The sequence below is a fragment of the Dermochelys coriacea genome, chromosome 14, assembly GCF_009764565.3.
Source record: "Dermochelys coriacea isolate rDerCor1 chromosome 14, rDerCor1.pri.v4, whole genome shotgun sequence".
Taxonomy (NCBI): domain Eukaryota; kingdom Metazoa; phylum Chordata; order Testudines; family Dermochelyidae; genus Dermochelys; species Dermochelys coriacea.
In genome coordinates, this window is record NC_050081.1 from 37,696,629 (window position 1) to 37,721,964 (window position 25,336).

Below are 25,336 nucleotides of genomic sequence, written 5' to 3' on the forward strand. Positions count from 1 at the left end.
GCCTGTCCGAAGGGCACAGGCAACATCAGTCCAAGCACAATCAGCAGGTAGTTCAATAGCCAGTTGGAAGGCGTTCATTCCTCGAAGGGCTTTGGCTTCCAAAATCAGTGTTTGGCGTTGCTCAATGTGGAGATCCCGGAGTAACAGCGTCACATGGTCTAAATTCGTACAGGTGGGTTTCGGTACCTCCATAGTTCATTAGTCGGTATCGCTGGGGATCTAGAGAGGTATTTTAATGAAAGCTAAGACTGAGTCTTGCTTAATCACATGAGTCCCCAGGAGCTGGGCTTTAAGAAAAACACCCATATTACAAAGTTCACGCTGTTGCTGGTAGGGTATTCAACTTTTCACCTGGGTCCCCATTTGGGCTGAAATGGCCCTGATCTGTTGACCAAAAATCTAGGTGTTAGTGAGAGTTCACCCTAAAAATCACCAGGATTTCTTGGAATTACCCTGGGACTGGAAATCAGACTGAGCTTTTCCGTGCAGAGCAGATCTTGTTTTGAAGATGTTATGGAGCAGCATTTTTGATGTTGTTGGTGAGAAAGCAGGGTGGTGGGAATACGAGAGGCAGACAGGCTTTGAGCATCAGAGCTGAGACAGGCTGGCGTTAACTCAGGCTGTGCGAATGAACTGGCCGTGTGACTCTGCAAATGCTTAGAAAGCGTCATCTACCGCACAAATGAGTCAGCACCTGGCTCTGGACTCTCTCTCCCTCTCTCTCTCTCTGCAATTGTAGGCTTGAAAGTTGGAAAATAACAACACAGTTCTGCTCTGCACTTTCACAGCAGCCTTTTTTGAAATGTTGCTCCCTGAAATCTGACCGTTGAGAAACTTCAGGCCTGTGGGTGTAGTTTGGGCAAAAGTAGAGAGGAAAAGGGGGTGGCGGGAGCATCATCAGACTGGCTATGGAGAGGAAGGGTGATCCTTTGCTTCGCTTTGTGTAGTCCATCAGTTCAACGATGACTTTTTTATGCTACCTCTTTTTGTGAATTCTGGAGTGACCCCAAAGTGTGACATGCATGTTCGTGAGCAGATTGGGCAGACAGAGTCATTGGTGAGCGTCTTGGTAGCTATAGCCATAGTGTGATGCTTTTCCCTTGCAGCTAACAATCAATTATTTCTGTCCTCTTCAAAGGCTTGGAAAGCTCTGAGTGTTGTGTGCTGCCAGGTTGATCTATTTAATGCAACCTTCTCAAGATCATCCAGTTTTATTGCACCGAAGTATGTGCTGTTCCTGATGCTGTCCTCGTAACGCTTTCTGGGGTGGCCTTGATTCCGGTGTCCTTGTGCCAATTCTCTATAGAACATTTTTCTGTGGAGTCGATGTTAAGGCATTCGAATGATATGTCCAACCCAGCGTAGTTGGGCTTTTATCAGCATGCCTCCATGCTTGTGGCATTTGTCTTTTGGAGAACCTCCAGATTGGTAATTTTGTCCTGCCAATGGATCCCCATAATGGCGCACAGAGACCGCATATGGAAGGCCTCTAGCTGTGTGATATGCTGTTTATCTGGTGTTCAGGTCTCAGAGCCTAGAGGAGGGATGTGAGCACAAAAGCATTGTAAAGAATTAATCAACCTCACAGAAGGGTGCTCCAGGGAGAGACAGTCCCAGCCCCAGCTGAGATCAAGGCTCTGTTGTGCCGGGCACTGCACAGACACACAGCGAGAGACGGTCCCTACCCCAGCTGAGATCAGGGTCCTATTACAAATGGCCTAAAATACAAAAATTGTTTCATTCATGGGTGGCAGGTGACCTGGCTACCTGGGGAGGCTAGCTTCCGGCACCTCCCCTTGTACCTGAGGCCCTGCCCCTCCCCTTCTACCTGCACTTTCCCCCTTCCATTCCCCTTCTGCTCCCCTCCCTCACAGACACACAGCCGGGGTCAAGAACCTGGTGACAGCGGCCCCACCCCTGGGTGGCATGGCTGCAGTGCCCCTCAGCCCCAATGTTTCAGGTGGCGAGCCCCAGTGAGTCAGATGGCGAGGTCTGAGCACCAGGTGCGTAGCGTGGCCCCAGCACCAGCTGCCTGGAGTCCCTGGGCCAGCTAGGGCAGAGTGCTGGGAACAACAGGAGGGGGCCTGGCCTGAGGGCAGAGTGTGGGTAGGGCCGCACTAGTAGGCTGGGGGAGGCTGTGCCTCCCCAAACAGCCAATGCCCACCGCCCATAGCTTCATCCCACCAAATTTCAAAACCAAATGAAATCTCATATTTTGAAATTTCCAAAGTTAGAAAGAGAAATTTTTCACAAAAAATTGAAAATTGTTTCATCCTGCATATTATCAATTTTTGTTGCATTTTTGCAATTATTTTAACATATTCATTTTTTTAAAAAAAATTAGATTTTGAAAGGCACAAAACTTGGGATTAAGATAACCAGTCAAAACTGGCAGTAGAAAATGAAAACACAAAGCAAATTTGCATAGAAAACTGGAAAATGTAGAGAAAAATCTAAATATTTTTGAAAAAAATTCTAGCTTTGAAAGAAGGCCTTTTTGGGTCAAATAATGTTTTGCTCTAAATACATAAATAAATACATAAGTTTGATTAATGGAATATGGATAGACATGGACATCTACTGGTAACAGAAGGATAGACAACTTGCTACAATGAGCAGTAGTATTACTGCATTAGGAACAAAGATACAGATGGATGAAACCCCTAATGGTAAGAAACAGAAAATTAATTACTAGGAGAGCTAAAGTTAAAATTGTCTAATACACTGGTTAAGGAAAGAGTGTCTATACATCTGGACGTAATGCTTAAATTATCCAAAAGTACAAAGTTTGATTTAAAAGTCCTAAAATAGATATAGTCCATAATCTGCAATATTCCAAATTAAGGTTAATAAATTTAACGAGAGTTTAGATATTAGCATCCAAATATTCGGGTACATCACTCATAAAAGGTTATACTAACAGTAGCTTGTGGAAAGCAAATATAGCAATGAGTGTAGATTGTCCCTCAGTAATTGAGAAATTAGGATAGGTTGTCCCTCAGTAAATACAATCCATCAGGGAAGTATTTCAGTTACTTTCTTGACTTCACTTCTCAATGGCACTCCAGCATCTCTCCTGGTATTGCTGATGTCCAGTGAGGTGTTCTAAATAGATGTCCCTTGACCGCCTGGTGGCGACTGATACCATGAGTTGCTGCATCAGCCAAGCATAGAGCTGACTAATTCCACATTCCTGCAACATTTGCTCATTACTGGGATCCCATCTAAAGCTCTGGGGAGGACAGAACTACCATTTCATGAAGGATTTCGAGGTTTTGACATTTATCTTCATTCCACTTAGGAACAAAACTTGTACATTTCAAAATTCTCACTGAAAGAATTTTTTAAAAAATTGTTTGGCATTAATTGGAAGTGTTTCATTTCCACAAAATACTTTTATTTAGGAGAAAAACAAGGGGAAAATCTTTCAGTGTCAAAACATCCCATTTTGACATTCTCAGAATGAAAGGTTTCAACGTTTTATTTTGAACTGACTTCATTTCGATGTTGCCTTTTAATTTTATATTATATTATATTATACACAATGAAGAAAAATCAAAATGAAAAATCTTTTGCAAAAAATGAAACATTGAAACTTTTCATTCAGAAAAATGTCAAAAGGGAATTCTTCTCCCTGGTTTTTCCCCATAATGAAATGTCTGCTATTCGACACTATTTTGTTTAGTGTTTCAGTTTCTGCAGAAGTACTTTCTCTGATGAAATTTTTCAGCCAGCTGTAGTGTAACCCTTCTGTCAGGTGGTGTCGGTAGCGACAAGGGCTGGAGTCAATATCTAGGGCTTCCTCTTCACATTAAAAAACAAAACCAGCCTGACCCCCAACTCAGTAATCTGGGAAAACTAAACACCACCCCTGTCAATACTTCCCCACTTGCAAGCATTGAGTCTGTATTTAACAAAAGAAAACTTTCATTAAAAAGAGGGAGCTCAGCATTAATTTGGGAAGATACCGCAACAATGATTGAAAAGTTTGCAAACCATAAGTCAACACCCACCTCACAGTCTGTTGGGCAGTGTCCTTTGCCTCAGTTTCCCACCTTGCAGTGTGACAGTCTGACAGACAAATGTCCCTTTAACGCACCACTCCCTTTTCCTTCTGCTGCAAACCACTCACAATTGGTTGTACAAAATCAGCAAAGTCTCAAAATAAAGGGGTGCATTCCTGTGGATCCCCCTCCCACCCCTAAAGGGAGGGGTTGAGCAATGCCTCTGACTGCTTGGGGGAGGGGGAGTGTCCCCATACTAATTTTCCCCTGCTGTTACTCACGGCTTCTTGTCAACTGTTTGAAATGGGCCACCCTCATTACCACTACAAAAGTGATTTTTCCTCGCTTGGTATCCTACTGTTAATTGAATTGTCTCGTTAGACTGACCCCCCCCCCCCACTTGGTAAGGAAACTCCCATCTTTTCATGTACTGTGTATATATACCTGTTCCTGTATTTTCCACTCCATGTATCTGATGAAGTGGGTTCTAGTCCATGAAAGCTTATGCCCAAATAAATTTGTTAGTCTCTAAGGCGCCACAAGGACTCCTTGTGGTTTTTACATCTAAACTGCCATTTGGTATCTAACCTTTTGGATGATCCAGAAAGATTCATTGCAAAGTAGCAGAACTACCGTCTCTGCTATGATCCTGATCTACAGACTCTCTAGATCAATTGTAATGTAGATGATTCTTTTCACTATTTACTAACGCATTTTTTTTATTAATAAACCTTTTGTTTTTAGGTTACAGACTAACACAGCTACCATGCTGAATCAGCAAAAACCACAAGGAGTACTTGTGGCATCTTAGACTAACAAATTTATTTAGGCATAAGCTTTTGTGGGCTAAAACCCACTTCATCAGATGCATCACTTTCATTTTTAGTTACTAAGGGGATTGGCTGCAGCGTGATTTTTGGATAAAATCTAAAGTCTATATTGATCTGAGGACAATGGCTTTGGGATTGGAAGAACTTTATATGTGATTTCTGGTTTTAGTAATCATTTATCACAAAAGACCAGTTTGGGTGGACAAGCCAGGAGCTGGAATGCCGAGAGGGGACTGTGCTTTGACTTCCTGTTAACCAGTGTGGGGATAAAAGAGCTCATTCTGTTACTGTTTTGGTGAATCTATTTATAGAACAAACCGTCAGTTTTTAGGGTGTATCTGCCTTGTCCTGAATCGGGTGTTCTCAGTGGTGATTCATACCGGGCAACAGTCACACCAGTAACAATTCTACTGTCAGAAAATTTTAATAATATGAACCCACACCGTCAAAATATGCATTTATCCACATTTTAGGAAGACCGCTTTGGGAGAAAACTCAGATACAATAAATTGTTGACAGCAACATCAGGAGATTTCTAAAAGAAAAATGAGTTGCATGAAGAACACATATGGTAATTTTTATACACGGTTTGCACCTCATGAAAACAACTCGGATGTGACAGACGCTGGACATTTTAGTTTGAACGCGGTGCATCTCAAGGGGGTTTTCCATATGATCCGTTCATTTTTTATTTCATATTCCTGGTATTGCCAGAGTCATTCCAACCCTGACAGTTACATTATTTACTTGATGCATCCGATGAAGTGAGCTGTAGCTCACAAAGGCTTATGCTCAAATAAATTTGTCTCTAAGGTTCCACAAGTCCTCCTTTTCTTTTTTGGCAGTGGAAGAGAGGATCTAGCGGGAAATGTCATGCTTGATGGAATTCAGCATCATTCCTATATTAGCTTCTTCACCCAGGGCTCCCCCTGCTCCCCTCCACTCAGTTGAGGGGTCTCTGCCCGGCCCTCGGCTGGGTCCCTCCCACAGGGGGCTCCCTCCTTCTTTGGTAGCTGCCGCAGCTACTGACCTGGGCCCTTTAACTTGCCGCTGGAGCCCCGGCGCCGCTACCCACGGGCTCCGGCAGCAGGGCTCCGGGGACGATATAAAGGGCCTGGGGCGCTAGGGGCGGCTGGAGCCCAGAGATGTAAAGGCCCCGTCTCTTCCAGTTGAGGCCCCTCCCGCTCTCAAGGACGCGGGAGTACCGGTCAGTCCTTTAAGCTACTTTCACCCCTGGGAGCAGCGCCGAGATCTCAGCCATGCGCCGGGGGGATTCACACCCCTGACAGAGCCAGTTCAGTGACAGAGTGAAGGGATCAGCTCAGCTGAGCCAGACCCCCAAACCCAGATTCTGATTCTCAGTTATTCCATCCTAGTGCTTGGGGTAAAGAGAAGGGGGGGTTAGAGGGAGGGCGTTTTAAGCCACCTTTGTCCTTCCTTTTATTCTATCTGGCCCCTAGTTACAGGGGCCCCAGGGCTGCAAAGCAGAGAGCAGCCATAGTGTGTTGCATTCGGTCTGTGCCCCAGCAGAGCCGTCCCTTGGGTAGGGTGAATTGGGGCAACCGCTCCGGGCCCTGCGCTTTGGGGGGGCCCCATGGGCCAGTGTGATTGGCTGGCACGGTCGGTCCCAGAAGAAATAACTCCGTCACTTCCGCCCCAGACCCCGAACCCTCCTTGGGATGGCCCTGGCCCCAAGCATGCCGCCAACCCACTCCTACAATAACATCTGGGAGCAGAGCTGCTGTAGAGCCCCTGCACCAACTTCACACGGATGGGGGTGGCTCCCTTGCACAGGAGCTATTTTCTGGGGACTGTTACCATGCATATTAAGGCTCCTTCGCTCTGACAGAGCAGCATAAAAGGGCCTGACGATCAGGCCCATGGAACCTTTCCCCATCTGCACCCACCTCTCCCCACAGATGTGATAGAGATCCTGGCATCATAGGAGGCTCCCAGCAGATTACAGGGAATCCAAAGTCCCCCTGTCCAATGATGCAACTCTTCACAGCCCCGTCTCCTTGCAGAGCCCCCTCCCTCCTAAAAATCAGTGAGCTGAGCAACAGAAAAACTGCTTTTATAGAGACATCACTGGTGCTCCATTACTGTGTAGCTGCAGTGTGGCTGCACACTTACTGAATGGCTGCTCGTCTTGTGCTGGTCTATCGGGGACTTTCCAAACTCCACACCGATGGCCCCAAGGCTATGTAATGGCTAATACAGTATTGCCAGCTTCAAGAGATCAAATCTCATGAGATTGGCCCAAAAATCATGACCTTTTTAAAAAGGATTATGCTGTCCTTTTTAGGTCAGTCTCTTGATTTTTGAACTCCCCTGGCCCCTCCCCAGGGTGTGAGCAAGTGACAGTTAGTGTTGCCCACTCTCCCACATGTACAGCATAAAGTGATTTTGGCTCCTGCTGCAGGAGCTCTCACCGCCACATCTGTCCGTCTCCTGCCCAGCAATTAATCCTGTCCCCCAGACCTTCATCAGTTCTGTCCCCATCCAACACCCCCCAATTCAGTCCCGCAGCCCACATCATCACTGTCCCATCAGTTCAGCACCCCTACCCACTGCCCACTGTTCACCATGCCAGCACTCGCCCTATCTGCTCAGAACCCCATCAATACAGCCTCCCCTGGGCCATAAGCCCCCGCTCACTTCAGGCCCCCTGCAGCCCCCGAGCCATAATAAAGTCCTCCCAGCCTCAACTCTGCTTCTCCTAGGGTTCTTCACCTTCCCTAGACCTGGTGGCTACAGTGGGGTCCCCTCTCCCACTTCCCAGGGGAGGAGCAAAACTGGGGTGGCTGACAGCGGGAACCCCAGCTGCGCCCAGGGCAGTTGACAGGATTTCTAAGTAAAATTAAGCCTCATTTTTAGAGCTCTCAAATGTCGGGTTATTTTTCAGCCACAGCTCTATCGTTAGATCATGAGTGAGGCTTAATTTTACTCAGAAATCTCATCTTTCACAATCAGTTCATGAGAGTTGTCATGGGTCTGCTAATATGTGATGTCTACCTAACCCCTTTTGACATTTTTAATATTTTTTCTTTTGACTTTTAAAGTAGAGAGATAGAACAGAAATGTATATTTTTGTATGTTGAATTTTCCCATTCTTCATCATACCGCTTGTGCATTTACTAATAATATTGCCAAGGGATGTGATGTATGTGGATAAAGAGTTCTGAAAATGAGGTAAGATGTTCCTCTCTGATTTTCCTAAAGGCTCATTTTTAAACTCTTAGATCTACGGAGATACACTGCTTGCCCCCTCGCCCTCACCCCAGCCCATCTCGTTAGCCCAACTACTTTTTAAAAATTCTAAATTATAACAGAGAAAAGAATCTACTTTTCTACTGTTTTTAGGAAAGATCTGGGTAGCCACCAGTAATACGGTGTTCAGCTCCTGTCAAATGCAAAATTGAAACAAAACCTGAACTATGGTGCTGCCAATGAGCCACCATAATTCACATGAAAGTTTTCATTCCCCCTTTGGTCCCAGAAATTTACCTTTGTCCAACCGCTGGCTAGACGACAGTGAGTCTAGAGGAAGAAAAGTGTGAAAAAGACGAAATGTCGGGTTGTCATGTTTATGAATATATTCACATTGTTAATGTTCTAACAGAAAAAGCAAAATGAAAGGAAAACAAACTTTATTAAGTTAAAGTTAAGGAGGTTAAGTGCAATTCAGACCAATACAAACCATTACACACATCACTAAAAAATAACCACAAACATTAAAAACTACGGACATTACCTGAGGTTACATGACATACCCAGAGATGTTTTACACAGCAATTATACACCTGTCAGAGGACAAGGGCCAGCCACAGGTGTTTAATTGCTGTGTAGACAAACCCTCTGAAACCAACACATAATTCACAGACAGACCAATACACAGAAACTTTTTCACTGATTAGCATTCAATCAACTTTAAATCTGCCCTGTACCATGAGTACTTAGTAAAATGGGCTCATCCTTCCTGACAGACCTGGTGGTCTCATTCTCTCCAGCTTAGGAGGCTAAAAGGTGAAGAATCTCTAAAGCAGGGGTGGGGAACCTACAGTCCGTGGTCCAGCTCCGACCTGTTGCTCAATTTCATCTGGCCCGCAGTGCCATTCCCCTCTCCTGCCATGGGGCTGGAGCTGCGAGTGCCGACTCTCCGCAGAGCCCTGGGAACTAGGTTTTGCGTGGGTTGTCAGCTGCCGGCCCCACACCCAGGGCTCTGCCCCCAGCCCCACATGTGGGGTCCCAGCTGCTGCCAGATCCTCGCCCGCGGCTCTGCCCCCGGCGCCGCACCTGGGGTCCCGTCTGCTGGTCCCACCCCCGGGGCTCTGTTCCCGCACCCAGCTGTGGTCCCAGCCTCAGCCCCTTACCTCTGTCCGTGTCCCAACCCCCGAACCCCGGAGCCATGCCCAGTCTTGGCACCAGTTCTGGGAAGAGGGGGCATAGACAGGGGTTGGCAGGGTAAAAAGTTTGGGACCACTGGCTTTCAGCACCCCCACTGTAAAACTTTTTCCAGCGCCACTGCCTCCGCACTCCCCACGGGGCTGGAGCCACGAGCGCTGGCTCAGCTTGTTGCGGGGGGAAGCCCAGAGCCTCCATGCCACCTCTTTGTCCCCCCACAGGTGAGTGGCCCACAATTGGTTTATTTCTGTGGGTCAATGGCCCATGATAGAAAAAAGATTCCCCACCCCTGCTCTAAAGCAAGAGAGGGACTATGATGATACAGGAGGACTTGCAGAAAAAAATCCAAACAAACATACTTCAGAAACAGTTAATTCAGCAGGAAGCTCAAGCTAAGGTTCACGTTCATAGCTGCTAGGAAAGGAAACCCCCCCAGGGAGTCCGAATTTAGGACCCCAGTGTGTATATGCCGTATTGAGAGCTGATTGGGAATTCATAGGTTCCAAATGATTAGTTGACTGTCTCCATCCACAATTATTTTCCCTCATACGTTTCCCCAGCTCTGTCAATTATCCGTATAATGTATGTGAGAAAATTCCCCAGGTGACTGTTTATTACCTTTGAATTTCTTCATTATGGTCTCCAGAGATGCAGTTCTTTGAGAAGATTCCCAGCTTCTCCATTTCAGTTCCGAAGAAAAGGCCACTGGGTTCTGAAACTTCTCCCTCTCACATCTGAAGAACAACCCAGTGTTACTCCTTGTGGAGTCTGTTCATATTTGTGTTTTACTAAAATGTATTTCATTCTCGTGAATGGTTGTAGCTCAGCAGACCCAGGAAGACTAAATTCTCTATTGCCCAAGGAATAGGTTCAATACCAACTTTGACACTACAAGCTTCCCCTTCATTTTGGTGAGACCGATATTGGAAAACTGCATCCAGTTCTGGTGTCCCCATTTTAAAATAGACGTTGAAAAAGTGGAGATGGTGCAGAGAAGACCCACACAAATGATTTGAGGGCTGGTAAAAATGCCTTGCACTGAGAGCACCCTGGCACTTGAGTATGGGGCATAAATATCTTCATGGGGAGAATAGACTTCGTACTAAAGGGCTCCTCAATTTAGCAAACAAAAGCATGACAAGGACCAATTGCTGGAAGCTGAAGCCAGAAAATTCAAATGGGAAATAAGACAGACCTTTTTAAGAGTGTTGGTGAATTAACCATTGGAAGAAACTGCCAAGGGAAGTGGTGGATTTTCCACCACGTGACAGCGGCGCCGAATGGGGAGCCATTGCCGTATCATTTTTAAAAGTGGAAGAGCTATGCTCTCTCCCTTTGTACCTGCCTTAAAGGCAAGTGATGGGGGGGAGGGGCGGACAGGAGTGAGCACGGGGAGCGGTCTCGGGGGAAGAGGCAGAGCACGGGTGGGGTCATGGTTTGGGCACCGGTGGCCCCCCCCCACACTTCTAGGAAGCTTCAGGCATTACTGTCTGTTGATGTCTTCAAATCTAGACTGAATGACTTTCTGGGCGGTGCTTTAGTCAACACACACATTAGAATTTAGTCAAATACAAGTTATTGGGCTGAACACAGGAATAACTGGGTGAAATTCAAGGACCTATGATACAGAGGCACCAACTCCGTGGGTGCTCTGGGGCTGGAGCACCCACAGAAAAAAATAGTGGGTGCTCAGCACCCACCAGCAGCCCCACAGATCATCTCCCCCCCCCGAGTGCCTCCCGCCCACTAGCGGGCCCTGCCGATCAGCTCCTCCCCCATCCTCCCAGCACCTCCCACCCACCGGGGATCAGCTGTTTAGTAACGGAAAGGAGGCACTGGGGGGAGAGGGGTCGAGCAAGAGCGGGAAGAGGTGGATCAGGGCAGGAAGAGGTGGGTCGGGGTCTTGGGGGAAGGGGTGGAGTGAGGGCAGGGCCCGGGACCGAGCATGGGTCGAACACCCCCGGGGGAATGAGAAAGTCAGTGCCTGTGCTGTGCTATACAGGAGGGCAAATGTGATGATGTTACGGTCCTTTCTGGCCTTCAACTTTATGCATCTATGAAACTTAGGAATACCATGTGGCTTCCATGGGTTAATAATGAATTGTGTAAAAAAAAGTATTTCGTTTTCTCAGCTTTACACTAGTTGCTTTTCAACTGCACTGAACGTCCCCTTATTCTTGTATTGTGAGTGTGGGTAAGCAGGATCACCTGACTTACAGCCGGTACACCATTTAAGGGAGATAATTAGTGACAATCCTTGTGGTGATGTTGTGACATTATTGACATAAACTGTGACCATATAGATCATTGTTGCAACCAGGGTCCTATGGTTGCACCAGTTCTTATATAGAGGAGGCCAAGTGGGGTGTCTATGGGAAGGTTGTAGTTTGCTGGTTATGATTATGCTGTCTGTATGTGTGTATCATTTTTGTATTCAAAGTTATGAATATTGGCTATGTACTTGTTTGATTCTAAGTAGCCTCAATGAAGCATTTGGTCAGCTTTTTCAGAAAGGACTATTCTCAGTAAGTGCCCTATCAAGAAACACTTAACTGACAATGGACTTTGGGAGATGCCAATCCACATCTGAGCTTTCCTGGGAATGTTCAAACTAACATGTGAACAATAGCGTCGGCCTGCAAAAAGCTGAATCATTCATAGACATTTGACTTGTCCAGATGGCTGCAAACTCCATCTTGTGGAAGGGATTTTACACAGGAGAACAAGGGGGTTTCCACCCACAAGAGAGACTATATAAGGCCCTGGAAATCCCTCCATTTTGTCTTGAGCTGGCTCAGAAGATAGCCTCAACACCCCAGAAAGATGCTTGAAAGAAACTGGAACAAAGGACAGTAACTACAGAGGTGTGAGTGATTGGTGGACCCAGACTAGGAAGGAATCTAGTCTGTAAAAGAAGCTTATTGGAACATCTCTGAGGGTGAGATTTACCTACATTTAGTTTCCTACTGTATTAGACTTGTGTGTTTTTGTTTTATTTTACTTGGTAACTTACTTTGTTCTGTCTGTTATTACTTGGAACCACATAAATCCTACTTTTTATACTTAATAAAATCACTTTTTGCTTATTAATTGATCCAGAGCAAGTAATTAATTCCTGGGGGAGCAAACAGCTGTGCATAACTCTCTATCAGTGTTATAGAGGGTGAACAATTTATGAGTTTACCCTGTATAAGCTTTATACAGACTAAAACGGATTTATTTGGGGTTTGGATCCCATTGGGAACTGGATGTCTTGGTGCTAGAGACAGGAGCACTTCTTAAGTTGTTTTCAGTTAAGTCTGCACCTTGTGGGAGACGTGGTTCTGACCTAGGTCTGAGTTTGCAGCAGGCTAGCGTGTCTAGGTCTGTGTTTGCAGCAGGCTAGCGTGTCTGGCTCAACAAGACAGGGTACTGAAGTCCCAAGCTGCCAGGGAAAACGAGCTCAGAGGTAGTCTCAGCACGTCAGGTGGCAGTCCCAAAGGGGTTTCTATGACCCAACCCGTCACAGATGTAGATCCCATTGTACCAGGGCCTGGAGTGAGAACCACTAACTAATTTCAAAGATAATTTATGTTCTTATTTAGTTCTTTGGATACATAGAATGGTCAGTCTACTAGCACAGGGGTTCTCAACTTACAAAGGCTAGTATGTGTCCACTCCACAGTGAGGGAGAAGCAACTGCTTAATGAACTTGCACTGCCCCAGGGAGCCTTGAGCAGTGTAAGCTGGTGCATTTTTGGGGTGTAGGGCTGGAGCTGGTGAGAACTGGCTGGTGTCTTTCTATTGCTGGTTCATCAATGGCTGGGAGATGATTCATGTAACACTGTTGGGCATGTCCCTGCCCGTAGGTGTCTGTGTAAGTGCAGGGCCTGTCAGGCTTGTAGCTTGACATCAGCATCACAGGGCGAGAAGCAGCCCAGGTTGGGGATTTGGAGGGCTCAGCAGTCCCACAGTCTAGGTTGCACTCCGGGAATCCCGTCACGCTAATGTAAATCTCCCTTGTTGCAAATTGAACTGATTACTTCTTGTTCTACCCTTACTGGACTTGAAGAACAACTGATCACCACTCTCTTTAGAACAGCCTCATACATATTTGAGGACTGTTATCAGGCCCTCCCTCAGTCTTCTCTTCTCTAGACTAAACATACCCATTTATTTCTACCTTTTCTCACAGCTCATCCATTCTAAACCTCTGATCATTTCTGTTGCTCTCCTCTGAACTCTCTCCAATTTTTCCACATCTTTCTGAAAGTGCGATGCCCAAAACTGGTCACAGTATTCCAGCTGAGGCCTCACCGTGGCAAGAAGGATGGAACAAAATCCTCCTGTGTCTTACATATGTCACTCCTGTTAATACATCTGTGGTGGGGTGTTCACCCCACATCAGCCCCCGAAAATGGGTGAATGAAGCTGAGAAAGAGGAGATCAGTGATACAGGCCACACATGAGGGTTTTAGGCCAGAGAAGCAACCCCTGTTTGGAGGATGAAATTCAGCTGAGCAGGTGGGGGCTGGGCTAGTATAAAGCCAGGAAGCTGGCAATAGACATTGGCTACAGTGTGGAAGTCTGCAGCCACCCTGTGTGCATTCGAAAGGAAAAGAGGGAACCCAGGGAAGAATAGCATGCTGGGAGCCTGGCCCTGAAGGAAGGGAGTACTTAGAATCACAGGGCTAGAAGGGACTGCCAGGGTCATCTCATCTAACCCCTATGGGAGAGAAGGGTGGAGAAGCAAGCCTATGGGAGGTGAGTAGGAAGCAGCCCAGGGAGTGAGCAGACCTTGCCTGCATGTGGTAGGGTCCCTGGGCTAGAACCTGGAGCAGTGGGCAGGCTCAAGTTCCCCTACCAGCCACTGATGACGTGGCATTGCCTGGACTGTGGGACCAGGGAGACTCTGCACCTCAGAAGGGGGAAACCATATAGTGACCTGGCTGGAGGGCTGAGTCACAAAGAGGAAGCTAAAAAGAAAAGCAGTACTTGTGGCACCTTAGAGACTAACAAATTTATTAGAGCATAAGCTTTCGTGAGCTACAGCTCACTTCATCGGATGCATTCAGTGGAAAAAAAGAGGAAGAGGAAGCTGTAGCTCTTGGATTGAGAGATAAGGCTGCAGAGTGAGAGAGAGCACAACGGGGGAGACAGACTGCAAGGGGAGGTGTTTGCCCTGAAGAGAGCTAATCCCCAGAACAGACAGGAGGAGGCACCATCTGCGGTGAATACAGCAACCTGTGACAACATCCCAGAATGACAGTTGCCTTTTTCACAAGAGCATCACACTGCCGACTCATTCAATGTGTGATCCATGTGAACCCCCAGATCTTTTTCCGCAGCATGGCTGCCTACCCAGTTATTCCCCATTTCGTAGTTGTACATTTGATTTTTCCTTCCAAAGTGCAGCACTTTGTCCTTATTGAATGTCCCCTTAAATTGATTTTACTCCTTCCTCCCTCCGCCCTTTGTCTCTTGTGTCTATTTAGACTCTTACTACGCGTCTGTGCAGTGCCCAGTATATTGGGACCTGATTTTGCCTTGAGCCTCTAGGCCCTGCCATAGTACTACTGATAATAGCTAATAGTTATAAACTCCTTAGAGCAGGGAATGTCTCTTCCATCATGTCTCTTGCCACGCCAAGCCCACTGATAAAGCTCAGTGCATAATAAGAAACAATTAATAAACAGCTCATTGAATAGTGACTCACTGACTTTCCAATACGACCAACGTAGATGGAGTTTGGAGTCTATGACCTAGAAATGAGAGATCCATTCTCCATCCTCAGTCTCCTAAAGTCTCCATTCCACCAGCCACACTACAAATCAATACCCTGTCTGTAGGTAAATAACTCTTTTCTCAGGCTGCTCTATTTTGGTGTCTAGTCAAAATGACAAGAGCCCCAAGATTAGATTTAACCGAGAGAGATTGGGAACCAGCCCACGCTCTGCACTGCTGGACCATGGGAAGCAACGTCTCATGTCCAAAATCACTTCTCTGCACTGGGAAGTGAAAGGGAGAGTGAGAAGGAGCCACCTACCTGCTCAAGGTGCCTTTGATGTCCTAGAGGAGAAAGATAAAAGGAAATTCAGTCCAATTTATCACATACTGGGGATCCCTCCTGCTCTGGAGCGGACTCACTTTGTCTTCATAGTTTGTGGTTCAAAGTGAAATTATTTGTTGTTTATTTATAAAAACAAAAATATTAAACATGTTTCCTTTGCTCTTTTGGATAAGTGCTCTGACTGCAGGATCTGGCCCCAGTAAGTTTGTATATGGAGGCACACTACCTCTTCATATAATGACATTTGGATAACCAGCTGGCACAGGGAATCAGAGGGCTCAGTCTTGCGATATGTTGAACAAGGATCTTCCAAACACATGCAGGTTTGGGGAAGATCCCCTCCTGCAGACTCCAGTGGGTCCAGAGGGAGGGACGCCCCCAGGCTGTGCTGCTCTTGTGCTCTAAACTTTCTCCCCACTCTTCCACAAACATTATGAAGGCCCATCCTGTGGACTTCTTGACAGCCACAGGAAGGTGGGGCTGGGTGAGAACAATGGGTGTGGGGTACAGAGTAACACAGGGCCATTCACTATCCTACACCCCAGGATCAATGCAGGAAACCTGAGAAGTGAAGAATGCTGCCCCCAGCAGATATTGGTTGCAACAGCTAATTTGGCCCTAGAGATCAGCCTCAGAAGTCCAGTATGATTCGTTTTATTTCTCCCCTTTTTTTCCTTCTTTTTTTCCCTAGTTAGAGGCATTTTTTGAAAATTAAAGTCATTAGAAGGCTTTTGGAATTCTAACGACTACTTGCACTTTCAGAGCACCATAAGTAATGAACAGCATCCCTAACTAACTTCAGTTCTGGCAGAAAAAATCACCACAGCCTCAGACCTAATGTATCAATTTTAAGGCCAATATTTTTCCTTTTTGTGACATGTAGGAAGAATGGTAAAATGAGACTTTAAATGGAACCTCAGCTTCAATCTTAGCTATTTCCATAATTAATGACAGGTTCCATCTTTAATCTTTTGGAGTTAGCATTTGGAATACAGGAAATGCCGGACTGGATCAGACTTTAGGTCCATCTAATCAGTATTCTGTCTCTAAAGGTGGACAGAGTCAAATGCTTCAGGGGAATGTGTAAGATAATCTGCCTCCCACAGTCTCATCCTTCTCTCTAATAGTTAGCGATTGGATGAAGCAATGAAGCATGAGGTTTAATATCACTCTGCATATTCTTGTTATCCATATAAATATCTGATCACTTTTTGAGTTTTGCTAAATGCTTGGTCTCAACCGCATCCGGTGACGTAATTCCACAGTCTAATTACGTGATGTATGAAAACGTGTTAATTGGATCAATTTTGAATGTGTCACCTTCTAATTTTTTTGAATGTCTCTTTGTTCTTGCAATATGAGAGAGGGAGAACAGAGTTTGGAGTTAGCCATTTTTGGAGGAGTCTTCTCCCAATCGAATTCAAAAGAAGAATTTCTTTTCATTTAAGGCTCGATTCAATGCTCGTTGTACTCAAGAAGTATATTTCTATTGACTTTAATGGGCATTTTATCAAGCCCTTAAGGGAAAAAAATGTATATATGTTCTATATGTTCTGATCATTCACTCCTACACTCCAAAAGTTAGGAGACTTTCTTGCCCTGTGAAAGGTTCTGGGGTATTTCTAACACTGTCTCACCTGCAGGAATTCACTTGCTGTCTGCTGGCACTTCTGCTCCATCTCACTGGTCAGGTGACTGAAAGAAGATATTTCCTCAGATAATTTGGCAACATACTCAGCCCTCCTCTTTTTAATTTCCTTATTCAGCTTTTCCAACTGGGCCAGCAGAAGTCGCTTTTGTTCCTCCAGAAACTGGCACAGTTCCTGAAATTCAGACACAATCTTCTGCTTCTCGGTTTCTAGCTGTTTCTGAAATGACAAGATACAAACAGGAAAAGCACAGGTCAAGAACAAGAGTACGGAGAGAGTCATGGGACATTTTATAAAGCCATGGGACATTTTATGCACATTGCAGCACATCATTTCAACCCCACAGAAATTAACTTCTGACATTTTATGGAGAATATACTCTATGCTGACTAGACAGAAGATTTTCCAATAGATTTTCAAGAGTCCTAACTGGTGTTTAGAATATGAATTTTTCTTGCATGATTCGGATAATCTGTGATCAGTGGCTTCTAGAAAACCAGATCCTTCTAATAACAGGAAGCACAGCAGGTGTGGGATTCAGAACTAGACTGGCAAGGATTATTTTAGTAGAGGAAACAGTAGAACAGAAACCAAGAAGCACTAGACTTGAACTGGGGAACACATGCTGTCCACAAAACACATATAGACATAAAGGGCCTTTTTAAAGAACTCAAATTTTAGTACTTATCATTTGCTCTCATGAGTTCTGAAAACAGTTTTGGATACATAAAATTTGACAAACCATAAATCTTGGATTTTAAGCCACACAGGGACCTTGAGCACAAATTGGGCTGCTGGGAAGACCCCTTTTTGCACATGCAAATCTGAGTTTCTAGGTTGCTTAGGAATGAGTACATGTGAACTGGACAGAAGTCCATCAATTCATGCTGTTTTTGGAGCAGTCTCTGGCCCCTGATACCTTAGGAGCAAGGAAATCAGACCAGATTTGGAACCCAGATCTTCTTCATGGCAATGTCTAGCAGCGGTACCATTAAGGGCATGTTCCAAAGCTCACTGAACTGACCCGGAGTCTTTCCAATGACTTCCTTGTGCTTTGTTTTAGGCCTTAAGTGACCAGCCTCCTGTGGGGCAGCAGATTTCAATGGCAGCCGCACTGATTGTCCTGTTGTGGTTATTTCAGTGGAAAGTAAAGTTGGCCAAAAAATTGGGGTGTGGGGCAAATTTACAAAAATAATTGAAATTTCAAAGTTGTTTCCACTTCTCAATGTTCAAAATGGAACTAGTTTTAATTTATTTGAAAAATACCTTAAAATAACTTTTGAAAAATTTCACATTTTTGTTTCTCCCTTTTCCTCCCTTTTCCCAAAATGCAACAAAATAATGTTCATTCCTGCCCTTTTCTTCTTTCTATTCCTTTTTCTCTGTACCCCTTCAAAAGTTCTCCCGTTTCCCAAAAAGTGGCAAAAGTAAAAACTAAGTAAAAAAACTCTGGAATTTATTCCTTTCCACGTACTCATTGGCTAAAAGGAGTGAGTAAAAAAGGAAAGAAAAAGGATTAAAAAAATTTGAAATTTTGAAATATTTTCAACTTTTTATAACCAAAATTAAAATTTCAGTTTGAAATGACACAAAAATGTTTGCTTCATTTTGAAATTTCCTTCAAAAAATGAAAAATTTGTTGCAAATGATTTTTTCCCATGAAAAAAGTTGTTTTCTACTAAACCCCATTTAGCTACAGGAAGGTTTTTTGGCTGAAAAATTTGACCAGACCTAGTTGAAAGACTAAAGGAGAAACTACTGTTAAGCAAACAAATGACAAATTACACTCACATTATCAGTGAAAATTTTTGGATTATTAATGCTTTTTCTTTAATGCTCCATTTTCCATAAATCAGAAGTTTCTCTTTACAATGACAATAAATAAGTAATAGTCTCTCACAAAAGGGAACTTGTTGCTCCCTATTTCTCTTATGACAGTCAGACTAAGCAGTGTGTTGATAATGTCCATGTGCACATTTGTTTCTCGGTACCTACCAGCAGTTCCTGGCTTTTACTTTCCTTGTTCAATTTAAATGACAGAATCTTTTCTCTCTCTTTCTTCAAAATCTCCAAACGGCTCTGAATTTGGTCCTAAAAAAAGAAAAAGTGATTTACTTTTGGTGCTTTTGGAGGGTTTTCCCAGTTTTTTTTATATTTTCAAGAATATTAAATACATAATAAAATGGATGAGTGCTCTAACCACCTGGCTAGACAATCATTCTCATGCTTCTGGTCTCTCTCTCTCTGGTACAAATGACTTTTTATCCCCAGTGGAATAGCTTTGACAGAGGAGATGGAGGGATCCCCAAATCACAATATCCCATAGTCCATGGTTAGGGCACTCACCTGAGAGGTGGCTGATCCCTGTTCGAATCCCTTCTCATCCGGTGGAGGAGGGACTTGAACCAGTGTTTCCTACATATCGGGTGAGTACCCTAACCCCATGGCTAAAAGTTAGAAGGGCGAGCCTGATGCTCAGAGGCCACCTGCCAGGTCAGACCCCACACTCTAGCTAGGCAGCCGAACGCCTGTCTTCCTCCAGATTGTGAATCACTCTGGGGCTTAAGTGAGAAATAGGCATCTGGATACTTAGAAAGAGACAGCAGTGTGCATGCCCAGAGACAGAAATATAGGTGATGGTGTAAAAGCTGGAATGAGCCAGTAAAGCCCAGAATGGCATTTTAATCAATAAAATTGTTGCAAAAACCAGCAGGTACTCTTACAGACAGTTAAGAGAACAGACTCATAACAAATTGTGATTACTCTGTTTTGGCCCAGAACCATATTTTAAACACCAAAAAACAGCTTGAGGACAATATCTTACCAATGAAAACTGATTTCTAGCACACTAACCCATTCCAGCCCAGAACCACTTTTTTAATATTGTCAAAAGTTGTGGAGCAGAAACATTTAGGCCTATCTAAAAATTACCAGTGAAAAATGACAGACTCTAAGATCTCACCTCCATATAAGAGAGTGACTCTTCCCAAAAATACACAACAAATACAAAATAACATATGAAAAACCGAAAAGAAGAATCAGTCACAATGACTTATGTGGTGAGTATGACTTTCACGTTGCCCTGGAAGGGTTTGTGTGTCCGTACACCAATGGCCCTGAAATCTCTCTAACTTGGATCTTCCAGAAGTTATTGGTATTTTTTAAGAAGTGACAATATCGAATCAACTACACTTGTTCATATGCCATGTTTCAGCTCGGAGACTTTTACTCTCCTCCTTCATGTGCCTTTTTTGGAAGAAAATTCAGCGGTTTCTGTGGCTACGCTGATTCATGACAAGTGCACAACACATGCACACAAGATGAGGGTTGCCAGCCTTCCAGGATTAATTAAAGATTAGGTTATGAAACCTCCAGGAATACTTCCAACCAAAATTGGCAACTATATAAAAGACGTATTTTTAATTTCTAACAAAATATGTGTCCCAGATCAGCAGCAGTTCCACTGTAATAGTTCTGTGCTATATGTATAAATTTGAGCCAATTCGGAACTGATTTTCTGAGTCCTTATTAGGGTTAAAAATGGTTTGGGGACAGAACAGGTTAATAACAGTGTGTTATAAGTCTGTTCTCATTGCTAAAATATTGTTCTTAAGGGTCTCTAGCAGTAGCCACTCTTTATTTGCAATAAATTTTTTATTTAAAATGCCGTTCCTGGCCATTCCAGCTTTTACATTGTCCCGTGATTTCTTACCTTGTAATCTGCAGCAGCCTCCTCTATGGGAACCGCAGTGTGTTCTCTGTGATCTCGGGACAGATGGCAAACCATACACATGGATATTTGATCCTCTTGGCAGAAGACTTTTAAATCCTCGTTGTGTTTCTCACACACTCTCCCAACTTCTGGTTCTTTTGTTGACTCCAGTGTAAGCATTCTGGAAGCTTCTACAATATTCCTTAGCTGTTTGGTTTGAAGTTTCTCTGGGAGAAGGTTTTTCTGCACTCAGGTCAGCAGAAGTTTACATGCAATCCCTCCCAGCACTGAGAGATGCAGGCTTGGCAAAAATTGTGCCCACAATCTGGAGACACTGGATCTTTAAAATAATCTTTACGCAACTGAACAAGTCAGTTCACCTATAAGTATTTATGCTGGATTCGCAGCAGCCAGGGTTGCTTCTGCAGCGAAGAGACAAATTTAGTTTCCTAGTTCTCAGAAACGGGCTGATTCTAAACTTTGCACATCAAACAGGCATTTCCTGTGTATTCATTGTCTCATGTTACCCTTGTGAGTCCGGAAACACCTTGTCGTCTCAGTTGGCAAAGGGAGGCTCTACTGCAGAAGACACTGTTGATCCCTGCAATGGTGCAGCACGGCCACTCTGCAGAACAGCTGTTTGACAAACAGCACCTGCCACATCCACCCACAGCTCTATACAGCATTTCTTCCCGCCATCACTATGTCACTGTATTGTGGGACACCAGAGGTGCCTACAGCATAGCTCACGGCACAGCTTTCTGCAGTAGGTGGTTCTGGGAAAATTTTCAAAGTATTGTGGGTTGCCAATGGTATTCCAGCCTTTAGAAGGGGAGGATCCTAGAGTCATGCCCCCCCGCTCCCAACCCAATAACTGTGGCAGTGACCATCTTTTTTCTGCTTAATGTTTGTCCTCTGCAATTAATACAATAATTCCTAAATACTGTCTTCGTAGCCATGTTCTCACAAGTCATCATGGTATATACAGATGGTCTGTGACAGAGGAAGAGGGAAAACAGGTGGCTGGGACAATGGGGGATGGAGTCACTGCCTGCTATTCACCAACTGCAGCATGAAAACATTTTGATATCTTGAGCCAAGGGCTTTGCATGGGGCACAGCTGGGCTTCTTAGCCTCCAGCTAACTTCTGCAAAGTCCTGATCGGCAAAGCTATTCCAAGGGACAAAAAGGGCTGGTCAATCTATGTTGTTTCCAGTGACATATGAAATCAAGTAGTTTTCATTGTGAGGGGGTTTTAACCCATTTCTCAGAAAATAACCTGCAGATTTCAGACCAAATTTTCAGACTCCAGAGCAGTGGACTTACCCGTGGGGGACAAACGCTGTCATCTCTGCTTGAGTATGAGCCACTGTCACTTGTCAAGGGAGTGGAAGTTCCTGCTGCTCTTTGGGTTATAACCCGTGAGTTAGACTCTAATAAAATCCAACTGGGCGACATTGGAACTATGATCAGAAGAGATTTAGGGCAAGAAAGCGTCCCAATAAGCCCTTACTAAAGAAATCATTTTTTGACAGTAAAAATCTTCTCAGTTATTGCCCTGTCTATTAGCTCCTTTTTAAGGGAAAGTTCATCAAGAATCTTTTGTCAAGGTCACTCTAGTGCTCGTTGTGGGGACCTCAGATTTCCTTGACTTCTGTCAGTGTGGTTGTTAGCCAACGTTTAGCACACAGACTACATTGCTAATGGGCCTTCTCCAGATCATGGGTGAAGATCAGATCAATCATGCTGACTCTTACATCTGTCAGAGGTCTTTGATATACTGACTATGGTGAATTGTAACTCATAGCGCTATACTTGAGTGGCTTTGTCCTTTTCTTTCTAGGAGGATCCCATAGGTAGTGCTTTGTAATTTTCTGTCTGCCTTGAGGACGTTTTCATGCAGGCTGCCACAAGCTTCTATTCTTAAGTTAAGAGGTAATTACAAAACAGCATTAGGAAGTCCTGTATTCTGATTTGCCATTAGACATCATGTTGTGACATACATTGCAAGCCCACGCAATATCTCTGGTGACCACTGTATTACACTGATGAAAGGTTATGTATGATTGTGTCTTACTCCATGGGGGAGGGCACCACAAGTCCTTCAGGAACTCAAAAGGGTGTGTGGGTGGGAGAGGGATTAAGGGGAGTCACTGAATACTGTAAACAGCCCCCAGAGGTGCCAACTGCTTCAGGTCTCTGCTCCTGTGATAGGGCCACATGGCCTCCCCTTTCACACCCCTCCTGCACCCTGTGCCTCCAGCGGAAAGGGGCGTGAAAGCTTTAAGTGAATGGGGGAGGCAGAGCGGGTTCAACAACTCAACCTTGTTAAAAATACTCTGGGGCAGGTGATTCCAACAATCACTGGGGAAGCATCTTCCCAGTGCAGGTCTGAAGTGGGCCTTAGCCCCCCTCACCATGGGGCCCCGCCCCCTGCTCCTCCTCTCCCCCCGAGGCCGCATGCCCGGCCAGGCCTAAAGCTGGCCATGGTAAGAACCCAGAGGGGCCATTTCAGATTTTGTGGGGGGGGAGGGGCGGGGGGAGGCAACTGTAACTGTGATTCCATGAGCTACTTAGGCATCTGAAAATGATTGAGGTTTTTTTGCAAATTATTACTTAGAAATTAGCTGACAAGACTGTATCTAATTGTATATATTTTTATCTTTCTTTATATAGGAAACACCAAGTAAAGTCATATTTTAAATTTATATGTAAGTATAGAAGAATCAGGAGATAATACAGCAAGATATTCCTAATTCCAGGATTTGAGGTATCAGAATAATGGCCATACTGGGTCAGATCAATGGTCCATCCAGCCCAATATCCTGTCATCCGACAGTGGCCAATGCCAGGTGCTTCAGAGGAATGAACAGAACGGGGAATCACTGCGTGATCCATCCCCTGTTGTCTGCTCCCAGCTTCTGGTAAACAGAGGCTAGGGACACCATCCCTGCCCAGCCTAGCTAATAGCCATTGATGAACCTGTCCTTGATAAAATTAGCTAGGTCTTTTTTTAACCCTGTTATACTTTTGGCCTTCACAATATCCCCAGGCAAAGAGTTCCAAAGATGAAGAAATACTTCCTTTTGTTTGTTTTAAACCTGCTGCCTATTCATTTTATTGCGTGGCCCCTAGTTTTTGTGTGATGAGAAGGAGTAAATAACACGTTCTTCTTCACTTTCTCCACACCCATCATGATTTCACAGACCTCTGTCATATCCCCCCTTAGTCGTCTCTTTTCCAAGCTGAAAAGTCCCCGTCATTTTAATCTCTCCTCATACAGAGGTTGTTCCATACCCCCATTCAATTTTAATGCCCTTTTCTGAACCTTTTTCTATTCCAATATATCTTTTTTTGAGAGGGGGCAACACAATAGTCAAGATGTGGGCGTACCATGAATTTATATAGGGCAATATGATGTAATATTTTCTGTCTTGTTATCTATCCCTTTCCTAATGGGCCAAAATCCACTTGCTGCGGATGTAAGATCTTAACTGCAGTTTCTGCTAAGAACTTTTCATATAGGCCTGGAGTCCACAGCTTGGCCTGGGCCATGGGGGCTGGCTAACAGAGAACAATACATGGCTAAGAGAAAGCTGGGGTAAACAGATAACCGTGTATGTTTCAAGTCAGTGAGCGGAGTCAGCATAACCCCGAATGTAATTGGGCATCCTTATCGCGAGTTATAGACACATGAAGCGTTGAGAAAGGCCTCACGGTTACTCCCTAATGCCAGGAGGACATAGTGGTACAATACCCCTCAGATCCCAGACAGCGTTTGGGGAGAGGCCTAATATGATTGACATGAGTTATGACACCCTCCCCTCACAGATATATGCTAATCCTAGCCCAAGAAATGCAAGGGTAAATTTACAAACAGTTGTTGTTGTTAAGTAATAATTACTGCTTTTTTGCTTTAAATCTCTAGGAATGTACCTGTTGGTCAACTGGGAGAGCTGCTACCTCATTCCCCTGGACCCCAATATTAGGATTTAACCTATATACTTCAATAGACATAGTTTGGGGGTAATTACCTGTGTGTCAGCAATATGTTAATTTGGCCATGGGCGGAGCCATTATGTAATCTTTTAGACCATATGCTTATTGTGCTTATCTTGTCTCACTGCTAGAACCTATCCAGGGGCTTGGAAAAACCCATTCCCGTCACTTCTCTCTGCCCAATGAGCACCCTATATAATCTATTGTAATCAATTGTTCTGCAGTGTCTCTAAGCCTAATAAGCAAAGTGACTCTCCGCCAGCGCTGTGCGTAACAAACTTCTGTGTTTGACCCTACATGGTGTGGATTACTGTTTCTTCAGGCTGAAAGGGCAGACACCGAGCAATGTGTCTGCACACAGAGTTCAGGAGTCCTGAGCAAGTTTCAGTCCAGTGGTGAGTCTTGGGTGCTCCTGGTTGTCTTCGGTGCCAGTAAACTTTCCCCAACAAACCCCGCTGGTGCCTTCTTCTGCCGCTCTCTGCAAAGTCACACAGAGCGACCACCTCCCCACTTAATTAGCTAGCAGCCTCCCTCCTTATTCCCAGTGCAGAGTCACAAGCCCCAGTACTCACAGTCCATGCAGCTCTGGGCAACGGTGACACTGGGTCCAGCTCCGGCCTGTCCTTCTCGGGCGATTCCTCCCTGGCACAGTGTTCCGCCTGCCTCCTGTCCTGGGGTGTCCCCGATCG

The 25,336-nt window shown here is 44.8% G+C and overlaps 1 protein-coding gene and 1 long non-coding RNA gene across 2 annotated transcripts in view; one reads left to right on the forward strand and one right to left on the reverse strand.

The window, feature by feature from the left end:
• LOC119842544 (E3 ubiquitin-protein ligase TRIM7-like) overlaps positions 1-23,988 on the reverse strand; it is a 53,868-nt gene extending 29,880 nt beyond the window's left edge. The window contains exons 1-7 of the mRNA XM_038370830.2: positions 23,977-23,988; positions 20,649-21,097; positions 18,932-19,027; positions 16,925-17,155; positions 15,264-15,286; positions 9,857-9,972; positions 8,342-8,374 (exon numbers count right to left, since the gene is read on the reverse strand). Of these exons, the coding sequence (XP_038226758.2) occupies positions 8,342-8,374; positions 9,857-9,972; positions 15,264-15,286; positions 16,925-17,155; positions 18,932-19,027; positions 20,649-20,828 (679 nt within the window). The 5' untranslated portion in view covers positions 20,829-21,097; positions 23,977-23,988. The remainder of the gene's footprint in view (positions 1-8,341; positions 8,375-9,856; positions 9,973-15,263; positions 15,287-16,924; positions 17,156-18,931; positions 19,028-20,648; positions 21,098-23,976) is intronic.
• On the forward strand, positions 6,199-25,017 carry LOC122456663. Its single transcript, XR_006275653.1, has 3 exons — positions 6,199-6,209; positions 20,291-20,295; positions 24,577-25,017. It is a non-coding gene; the product is annotated as an uncharacterized LOC122456663 (long non-coding RNA).
• Positions 25,018-25,336: the final 319 nt, after the last annotated feature.